The sequence below is a fragment of the Phascolarctos cinereus genome, unplaced genomic scaffold (genome assembly GCF_003287225.1).
Source record: "Phascolarctos cinereus isolate Bilbo 61053 unplaced genomic scaffold, phaCin_HiC Scaffold_3;HRSCAF=262, whole genome shotgun sequence".
NCBI lineage: Eukaryota > Metazoa > Chordata > Mammalia > Diprotodontia > Phascolarctidae > Phascolarctos > Phascolarctos cinereus.
Window position 1 is genome coordinate 161032307 of NW_027555736.1, and position 11345 is coordinate 161043651.

The 11345-nt window shown below is 36.8% G+C and overlaps 1 protein-coding gene across 1 annotated transcript in view; it reads left to right on the plus strand.

Moving 5' to 3' along the window:
• Nucleotides 1-10215, plus strand: part of ONECUT1 (one cut homeobox 1) — a 53633-nt gene extending 43418 nt beyond the window's left edge. Inside the window, exon 2 of the mRNA XM_020981095.2 lies at nt 2280-10215. Within this exon, the coding sequence (XP_020836754.1) occupies nt 2280-2572 (293 nt within the window). The 3' untranslated portion in view covers nt 2573-10215. The remainder of the gene's footprint in view (nt 1-2279) is intronic.
• The last annotated feature ends 1130 nt before the right edge of the window (nt 10216-11345 follow it).

An 11345-nucleotide genomic window follows, 5' to 3' on the forward strand; every position in this document is an offset into this window, starting at 1 on the left:
ATAGGAAATTCCTGGTAAGAAAACTCCCTCTAAGAAAGCAGAAAGGCAACTGTTCTGCAATTGATAGTCTTAAAGTAAGATAGGCTTAGAGCCTGAGTCACTAAGAAACCAGCTGCCTTGCCCAGGTCATATGCACAGTATGTGTCAGCCGCTGGCTAGAGGAAGGAAAACAGCATTGCTCATGGCCTTTAAAAAGTGAGCTTGAGACCAACTCCAAGCCAAGTTGTGTCAGTGCAGAGGGAGTCATCCCTGGCATTTGAGGGCCAGCCACAGAAGAAGCCTTTTCCCATGTGCCCCTTTCAGAGTTCAGGGGAATGAGAGGGAGAGGGGATTCCACCCCTCTCCCCATCAGCAATAGTGTTTTGCAGAATAGCAACTTGTTCATTAAGATACCCTGTGCTAGGGGGAGGTAACAGAGAAAATACGGAGAGCAATTCCCTTTGAATAAATGAATTGCTGGGGGCAGCTAGGTGGTGCAGTGGATAGAGCACCGGCCCTGAAGTCAGGAGGACCTGAGTTCAAATCTGGCCTCAGACACTTGACACTTACTAGCTGTGTGACCCAAGGCAAGTCACTTAACCCCATTGCCTAGGCAAAAAAAAAAATAATAATAACAATTACTTGGCAGTGGTAGAAAGACAAACATGGAACACTCTATGTTAGATCACAGCAAACCTTGCTCTGTGACCTTGTGATCTGGGTCAGAGGTCTCCTTGATTTTTATGATTGCTAAATTCTCTGTCCTTTGTTCCTCTTACTAGTTCCTCATGTTCTCAGCTGCCTTGAACCACTCACCTCATCTGCTCTGTATCTTCTCACCTTGTTGGCACCTTCTCATCAGTTTGGCACCTTGGCAGCCATGCTGATCTTTTTTTTTTTCTTGTCTTACTAATTTCCTTCTTCAGCTGAAGTCCTTCTCTTTCTCCTTCCCCTTGTCATTTTTCTTCTACTGCTCCTAGGTTCCTTTTGCTCAACTTCTTCCACCACCCCTTGCAAAGTACATCACCCAGAAATAGCAAGATTGTGACTGAGAATACACATCACTTTGTGCTGTTGTAATTTACTGATTGCTAATAAAAAGGAAAGGTGAATGCTTTTAATTTTGATAATGTGGTACCAACATTGTTGGTTGTAGTGGGGTTGTATTTGATTGCCTTGTCTTTATTGTTTGGGGGGGTTTTGGGGGGGGGGTTTTAGGCAATTGGGGTTAAGTGACTTGCCCAGGGTTACGCAGCTAGAAAGTGGCAAGTGTTTGGTCTGAGGTCGGATTTGAACTTGGGTCCTCCTGACTTCAGGGCCAGTACTCTATCCACTGCACCACCTAGCTGCCCCATGTCTTTATTAACATTGTCATAGATTATATATGTTGTTCTCTGTTGATTCTGCTTTCTTCACTCTACATAACTTTATTAAAGCTTTTCGATGTTTTAGGTGTTATGTTTCAATGAGTTCTTCGGATCTATCATTTTTTATGGTGCAGTCATATTTATTCCATTACTTTAATAGTCTATGGTTTGTTCAGTCATTCCCCCAACCATTGGATATCTGTTTGGGTTCTAGGATTTTCCTATTACAAATAGTGCTGCTATGAATATTTTTATGCTTTATCTTCTTTTCTTGCTGTCATTAATCACCTTGGGGTATAAACCTAGTAGTGCAAACCTTGACACACTGATAAGCCCTAGACAGCTTGGGGACAGTGAAAGAAAAGGGAGGGACTGATGACTTTGAGGAACTGTGTTCCTGGTCCTATGTAGCAGTTAATTCCATTGTTTGATTCATACAATGGAAGTCCAATACAATATTTTCTTACTGTGAAATAACAGAAACAGAAAATAAATTGAGGTGGAGAGGCCAGCTTTTTAAATTTTTATTCTTAACTCAAACACCCAATTTCTGTTTATCTAACCCAATTATACTATAAACTTTTTGAGGGCCTAAAGCTAAGCTATTTTTTCTCAGTCTTCTTCTTCCTTCCCCCCTCCCCCAATTGCTCTTATGTAAAATCTCTACATCAGTAAGTAATAAATAATAAACACTAAAAGGACTACAATTTAAGAAAACCAAGAGGAACCAAACTGAATCATTTGACGTACTATATTTTTTTTATCCATAAGGCAAAGAAAATAGAGATAAGAAAAAAATTTATTTCAAACCAAAATTATGATAAAATTGTTGCATTAATTGATGCATGCAGTTAGACAATTTAATTAGCCCCTCCTTAGGGCCTCCATATTTTTCTAGGCAACATTCTAACATAACTATGTGTTTTATTGCAGCATGCAAAAGGAAAGAGCAAGAACATGGGAAGGATAGAGGGAACACACCCAAAAAGCCTAGGTTGGTCTTCACAGATGTCCAGCGTCGAACTCTACATGCAATATTCAAAGAAAATAAGCGTCCATCCAAAGAATTGCAAATCACCATTTCCCAGCAGCTCGGGTTGGAGCTGAGCACCGTCAGCAACTTTTTCATGAATGCAAGGAGGAGAAGTCTGGATAAGTGGCAAGACGAGGGCAGCACCAATTCAAGCAATTCCTCTTCTTCATCAAGCACTTGTACCAAAGCATGAGGAAATAACCACAAACTAAAACCTCGGTGGAAAAGCTTTAAATAAAAATCTAAGAAAAAAAAAAAGACCAGGACTTCAAGATAGCAGGTTTATACTTAGAATTATTTGAAAAAAAAAAGTTATTTATAGTCCAAAGAAACCAAAGACTGAACTCACCTGCATCCTGACTTTGTTCTGAGACACACACTTCAGCAGGGTGATGACTTGACAAAGGAAGTTATGAGCAAGAGAACTGCTGGGTCTTACACCGTCCATCCATGATCATTCTCGCTGTGCTTGGCCGTTGAGTGGTTTGAAGCATAGTGATTTTTAGCCATTGAATGGACATCTTTTCAGATCTGACTCCTTCATCTCTTCTACCACACCACGAAGGTGTATGGTGTCTCAGTACTGTGTGCGCACACACCCACCCACACATACCCACCACTAATGGTTAGTGACTTAGGCAGGTCTGGTCTTCAGGAAGGGATGTGCCGTGGAGTACAGCCAGCATGGTGTGGAGTTGTCTGAGTTCATTTGAACAGAAGTGGGATTTCGCTCTTCTACTGTTTGAACCTGCCAGGCCTATAACCTAAATGCAGATTCAAACCCAGCAAAGAAAATTTGAATGACTCCTAAACCAGTGCATTCTCTTTGTTTGTTAAGGAATGTTCAGATATTTTTTAAAAAATGAAACAAGATTCCATCCATTTAAAAAAATCACCTAGGTACCAAAGAACACATTTAATATTATAGTGCAGGTATTTTATTGCAATGATTTTAATATTCCAAAGCTATTTTTACACAAAATACTATGTAAAGTTATACGTATGAACTGACCTAAACTGTATAATACAGTACACATATAATCATGATTGTTATTTAGGATTCTTGAAGCATTTGAAACATTAGTTTTCTGAACTGGCAAGAAAGAATGTAGCTTCAGGGAAGCAACTAATATCCCATCACAAAGGTTGATGCCATGAGTGTGTCCTTCCATTCAGTTGACACAAGCCCATTCAAGTTCCATAACCATCACTTGACTGGAACCCCAGACAGAGCCCAACAATCCACTGATAGATAAAAAAAAAAAAGAATCTAATTTTATTCCTTCCAAATTATTTCCCTACTGGTCATTCTGAACCTACTCTTAACACCATGAAATTGTCGAAGCAGCATCAGTAAAATCCTTTTTTTTTTTTTGGTAGATGCCCACATCATCAAATTAGGAAATTTGACCTATTATTTTGAATCATTAGATGCCAAAATGCTTTTAAAAACAAACAACCAAAAAAGACTAAAGAGAAAAAATGGAGGCACTTAAGAAAGCTATACAATGGAAAACATTTGCTAAAAATAACCTATCCAGTATTTCTAACCACCTAAACAAGTGAATCAAAATGATTGCACAGCCAGATTTGGGTGTCAAGAGACAATGGATGATTCAACCTTGAATTGGGAGGATTGTTGATAGTGCATAGAAAAAGGTCCAAAAGAAGAGTAGACTTTCCACTCTGTAGTTCTTATAGTCTTTGCATCACTAAGCACAACCTCCATGGTGTACTACGTTCTTTCTTGCTACTACATCAAGCTGGATATTGCATGCATAGATTCCACTTCATTTTAAAGGGGGCAGATAAAAAAGAGCACTCAATGTGACCTTCTAAACACAAGACAAAATTTTTTCCATTTTGCTCAACTCACAGAGCTGGGGCAATATACAACCATGAGATTTTTTTAGATCACTAAGTAATAAAAGAGACAACAAAATCAGATAATGATGATGCACTGGTGGGATACCAGTGAATCATTTCCTCTCCTTTAAAGAACTATGGAGATTCAGGTAAAAAATTCCTTCAATTCAAACCACAACTGCAGGTTTACCATTTTCATCATTAGGCTAAAAACCGGCTCTCCCTAATTACCTTCTGTGCTTGAAAATATGAAGCTAAGCATTGTCCCAATGACAAGTACCGCATTCAAATCTCATAAAAAATGCTAAAGATAAGGAAATTAAATAGTTACAACGTACTACCTAGCTCCTTAGGACCAAATTTGAGCAACTTCTTTAATTATCTGACAGAAACCTAGAAAAGGTGAAACTCAGCCACAACACATTAATTCCATCCCTCCTCCTGAGATCAATGTTGAATGTGAAAAAGAAACTAACACTCTTTTATGAAATCTCCAGTGCTGTTGCCTCAAGGTATTTTTATTTTAGGATTTTCCACTTTATCCCGAATTACAGCTTTCTTAAAAAAAAAAAAAGGCACAACTACAGTCCAGTCATTTAAACAAACTTTTAAAATTATATACCTTCAAGTTTCCTAGAAATTCAGTATTGTCAATTCAGCATGAATCAAAGGAAATAAACCTGTTGATGTTTGCTCTCTCCAGAAGGAAAACCTGCAATATAACTTATTTATCATGTTGGGAGGGGGAAGCCTTATTCATTCCAAACATGAGAATATAAAATTCAGGGAACTTCGAGCTATGTCTGCACACACATAGATGATTTTACTTAATTCCAGTAATTTTTTTTAAGCCCACCAAAAAAACTGGTTGAATTCAAGCGACCAGGTTTTATTTTTGTTGATGTTGTTATTGCGTGATTCCCAAATGACCACTCTGAATACGGTTTTTTTCAAACTTTTCAACCAGTTGTTTTAGATGTAGACACAGCCCCCAGTTATGTCACCATTTTATTTTAAGTACTTCCCATCATAATGTCTTTTGAAAAATAATCAATTAACCTATTTGCTGAAACCAAAGAGAATTTTCATACCAGCATTGAATTTGCACCCAATATGCAATTTCAGGACCTAGAGATATATTTTCACATAAACAGATGCACAAACTACAACCTGAAAAATAATTTTTTACTTACCTGTTATGCATATTTAAGACCTTTAATTTTTAGAAGCCCCACCTCTTCACAAGCAATATGCTAATCACCTCATAGTCACAGGCTTCATCTTCCTTACCGCCTAAATGTCACATGATGACAAAAGGAATGTCACCATTTCTGCTTAGTGTAGCATTATTTTATGTCTCAGGATTTCAACCTAATACATTGATCAAAGCAAGCAACATGACGTTAGTTCACTCAAGTTCTGATCATTTCTTACCCTAAGTAAAATTCAACTAAAAAACAAATCTTCATATTTTGTTGGTTTCCACACTGTACTCCAAATAATCTTTAACTTTTTTTTTTGGTGAAACTGAAGTTAGTCTGATTTCATCCATCAATCATCCAGGTCCTATCACCACAGGAAATATTTCCTGAAAGGAGCTAAGCAGGAGGGTGGGAGTAATGATGGTATGGGGAAGGAAGCAGGTACCAAAGAATAGGAGGCAAAGCTTTAATCAGAGTTCAGGTAAAATAATTCTGGATGTCAGGGATTCAATCTCAGAATGCAGCTGGAATAGACCCTAAAGACCAAAGAAAGGGTGTGGTGGAATCCAGAAATTCTAACTGACCCATGTCATTCACTGCACCCAACCAAGAGCACTGTGATTCCTTTGCCAGAAAAAAAAGAAAAAAACTGTGTTACTTTGGGACTCTTCCCACTCCCAACGCTATCCCAGGTGTCTTCACAGATTAAATGCAAACCGTACTATACCAAAGAGTTCTAGGACACTTCTCACGTGAATTGTAAAGGCATTTTTCCCTGGAAAGGTCCTCCCTTTGTACATAAAGGATGAAAACTATGCATTTAGCAAACAAAGAGAAAGCACTTCTCCCTTTTCTATCAAGCCAAGTTTAGGGTGCATTCAAAGGCCAGAGGCTATTTTGAGACTTGTTGGGCCTTCTGGGTTATTATTGTGGTGTGGTTAGCTTTATAATACATCTGGTAACTATTTCCTAAATATGAAGGACAAAGAAGCAAAAGGTAAGAAATAGCTACTTCCACAAATGTAAAAAATAAATGTGTAAAAATCTACTATTTATAGTGTGAACCAAAGACGCTACCTCACTCGATTTCCACTGGTGATTTTAATCACATTGATGATACCAAAGAATACCAAAGATTTTTTCATGCACGGCCTTGGTCTGCAAAGGGGACTCAGCCCCTTTCCCTTCCCCCACCTCTTTTCCCCTTTCTCAATCTTCACTCAGTGTATAAACTTGTCTTCATTATTGATAATAATAATGGTAATAATAATAATAATAATAAATAATGACATTAGGAAATACTACTCTTACTACTGCTAATACTACTTAATAAATCTTTAGGCAAACACGTTGCAAACTTTGTAAACTCATAGGACGAGTGCCTTGCTTGAACCAAAGTGTTAAACCGCTGTTGACCTCTCTCACCTTATACTCTTTGAATACCTCAGCCTCTTAGAAAGGCCACTAATGGAAAAAAAAAAAAAGGAATAATTATTCACCGTGGTGCTTTTTCCGTGCAACCATGCAATGAAACTTTCTTTGATACCAAAGGAAAACTTTTTTTTTCCACTTTCTTGCTGATGAACCAAAGCTCCTTCTCCTCTCTCCCCTCCCACCACAGTTTGAGTCCCTCCACCAGGCAGGCCGTGCATCACTTTTACCAATTTCTTCCAAATACCTCATAGTAATGAAGCTTTAGGGTCATGTTGTATAGAGAGTCTATGTGATAAGGCAAAACTTACTAGTTTGATAATTGTTAAGATTACTTAAAAATCTTTATAATTCTTATTTATTTTGTAGTATGTATCACTGAAGATTTGTTCCCTTCAGTTTGGGGTTGGTTGGGTTTTGTTTTGTTTTGCTTTTTGGTTGGCAGAACTGCCCTAGGATGCTCAAGGAAGACTTTTAATTTCTGGAAATGTTCCCCAGGTGGGTTAAAGATTGTGTAAAAATGCAAGAAAGAAACAAAAAAATGACTTTCATTTCAATAGTTACTTAAGAAATTTTGTGTTCAGTAGTTGATTTTTTCACAGGGTAAAAAAAAAATTATCTTTTTTGTGACACTGGGCTCTTCCTGTTTTTTCCTCTATAATGTGCTGTGATTTTTTAATTTAATTACATTTTGTATAAGCTTATTTAATCACTACTTTAATTTATGACTGTGTCGTTTTTTAAAAAAATGTATATAGTAGATTTGAAATGGCCAAAGCTTTATGTTACAATCTTTTTTGTTCTTTATGCTAAGATAAGCTGAAGGAGAGAGCTTCTCTTAACTGCAGGGTGTATCTTTAGCCTTGTCTTAGCGGGCACTTCAGTGTGTGTTGTAAACACTGCCAGGTTTCCCCCGTCCCCCCTTCAAAAAACTTGTACATGCCAAAATGAGTGTTTTCGAGATCGTCCTTTTTGTCACTTAGAAAGAAGAAAAGCATTATTCGTGTGTTTTTTCTTTATTTATTTGTCTTTTTAAAGAAAAGATTACTTTGCAGGTAAGACCTGCATTTCCAAAGAATTTAAAACTTGTTTGATGTTTAAAAGCACCGGCATTTGTGAGATACTTTGCTGACTTTTTAAAAAATTTACCATTCGCACGGGTATGGGAAAGGAAAGAGTTGTAAAAACTCTAGAAACAAGCTAACTTGAATTTGGAAATATCTCTGAGTTTTACCAAGCTTCGGAAGGGCTTCAAAGGCTGGAGGGAACATTTCCACTTCTATATGTATAATGTCATGGCTCAGGGCCTCCAAAGAGAAAGTCACTACTAATGACAGATGACTGAGCCAACGCTATTTCTGAGGCAACACTTATGAGAAAAAAGGAGACTCTCAGAACATGATTTCTCAGTCCCAGATGCAAATTTTATTTTTAAAAAAGGAAAAATTTTTTCCCATATCTGTTCCTATCTAGCCTGTTACCCTTAATCTTCCAAACATCCTCTTCCCCCCCAACCCCCCTCACCACCCCATCTCCCCAACTACCAAATTGGAATAGTTTCAGAGGCCCTGCATAGAAGGAATAATGACTTCCCCAAATTAAGTTTGTCCTTCCCCATACTTCGTCCTCCCACCATTTTCTTTTTCCAAACTAGAAGCAACAAACTGCAACCAGACCCCATTGATATTTATCAGATGCTTGCCACTGTTTTGGGCTACATCAGCCCAATAAATACAGATATACACACACACACACAGAGTATGTTCATACATGCACACAGTGTGGGTATATATATATATATATATATATATATACACACATATATATACACATACACACACATATACATAAAGAATTATACAAACCTGACAAGTGGCATTGTCAGGGGAGATGATGCCCGCTGTTTTGAGTGATAATTTCTGTTTGAAATGAATGTCATCAATCCACATGATTTATTACCAATGTAAATATTTTCTTTCCAGGCGCAATAGTTAAGTTCAAGGTGTACCTTATTTTCATTTTCAGGGACATAATATGGGGGGTTTAGGGTGGGAAAGGAAAGGGAGGGCTTAAACTTTGGGTCAAATGTTACATTTTCTTAGGTATATTTTATACTTGTCAAGTATTTAAATAGGGCAATAAAGCTGCTCTGAAATGCAGGATCATTCAATGGTCTGTCATTGGTAGGCATTGACTAATTATCTGCTTTTAAATACAAACTGTAATGTTGTGCAGTGACTTATGTATGACAGAAAGAAAATCCAGGAAAAAAGAAAAGCGGTAGTTATTAACTAGTCTTACCATCAGCAATGAAACACTGAACAGAACTGTATCCCTTAAGAGTTATGTTTTCTGTTTCTCCTTTAGCCTTTTGAATCTTGTGGTATGTTCTGCATTTATTGCATCATCATTGTGGGATCATTTTAGTTTTGCATTTGAAACAAAACAACAGTATTAAAAAAAATAAACTTTCAAAAATTGTCTTTTACTTGCTTCTATAGTTGTGTTCCTATATCTAATGGCGTCCAATCTGAAACCAGTCCACTAGTCTGTGTTCCTTGGGAATTTCTCCCTTTCCCTTTCTTGAACTTTTCCATTCTCAACACACCTTTGACCTTAGCTATTGTTTGATATTGTGTCTTGGTTTCCATGTTCAAGTTAGCTTGATGGTTTAATTATTAAGGAGGGTGCCTAAGACAATCATCAGGTAAAAAAAATTTACAAAAAAAAAGATCCGTAGAGGTAGAAAATCTTCCAAGAGCAAGAGGGAGTTCTTCCTTAGCAATGAAAAAAAATAAAATAAAAATAAAAACCATGAGGGGCTTAGAAGATTTTTTGATAAAAGACAAATGTTGCTGTCTTTTTTTGTTTGTCTATTAGAAAGCAGTAGTAGTTTATATGTTGCATCTGCATTTCAGACTAAGTGATTATTGTACCCAATTACAGTTGATTGCTAATATTTTGTCAATCTCTTCTCTCTCTCTCTCTCTCTCTCTCTCTCTCTCTCTCTCTCTCTCTCTCTCTCTGTCCAATGCTTCTTCTGTATTTTTGTGTGTAGAAAAAAAAGTATAATGCATTAGGCATTATTCTGGTTTGTTTATGGGTATCTCCTGTACTGCATTAAGGTTTCTTTCCTTTTTTTAAGCTTCGCTACTGTTCTCACTTTATGCCGTGCAATATCATCTGCTGTGTTTGCTAAGCAAAAAAGAAAAAAAAAAGAAAAAAGAAAAAAAAGCAAGTGATGATGCCATCATGCTTTTCAGTGTTAAAATGTTTCAGCGTTTATGTAGTCACCAAAATGTAGTCAATAAAATGTTGGATTTTCCAGCACTTTAAATTTAGACCTTTCTTGCCTCCTTTTGTTTTCCCATCCACACAATCACAACAGATTAGACCTGAGCTTTGTTTTGGAGGGTGAATGGCGAGGGGAGGGTGGTAAAGAAGCAGAGATTGACTCAATTGATGCTGATATTCACACGGAAGTCAATGAAGAAGGCAACCCTGTCCCCCAAAGTTTTTCTGGATAAAACAAGAAGATACTTTTAAAATGGAAGGGCAGCATTGTATTTGTAGAGGCTAACAACTTCCACTAATCTAATTGGCTATATGAAAATAATGGTTTATGTTATTTATTATTGATTATTTTTATTTTTATTGAGAGGATGGGCCTAAGGTGATTGAGACAGAAGTGTGGTAGAGAGGGGTTTGTGAGGCAGATGATAAGAATTATCTTTTGTCTTTGGCAAATATTTCCAATGATAAGTTTTAAGTGAATATAAAAGATTTCACTTTTGATTTAAGTTTCCCTCATTTTTCAAAATATAAGAGGTTCTACCTTCCACTTCAGAATAAGAAATCATCGTGAGAGGAGAGTCAATGGTCTGACTCATATTCATGTAACCCTTGGTTACATGGAAAGGCCTTTTATGGGACCTCTTTGAATGTTATCTATGGTGGATTCATATCAGAACCGTATTTTGGGAAGGTAGAATAATCTTATCTCCATTGCATCAAGCAAAAAACTCCATGTTCTTACAGTTTCCAAGGATAGCTTGCAACTAATCTTATTACCAAGTCTAGGGCAAAATAAATAAATAAATAGATAGATAGATAGATAGATAGATAGATAGATAGATAGATAGATAGATAGATAGATAGATAAATGAATGAATAAATAAATAAGTGCATGAATGAATAAATAAATAGGCAGGTAGATAGATAAATAAATGAATGAATGAATGAATAGATAGATAGACAAATAAATGAATGAATGAATAGATAGACAAATGAATGAATGAATGAATGAATAAGTAAATGAATGAATGAATGAATGAATGAATGAATGAATGAATGAATGAGTAAGGCGAGTTAGGTCTACAGGCAGGGAAACCACAAGGAAAAATAGGTGACTCAGTAAGCAGTCTGGACAGCACTTAATGGATGCTGAGAAGTGTTACATTTTCTTAT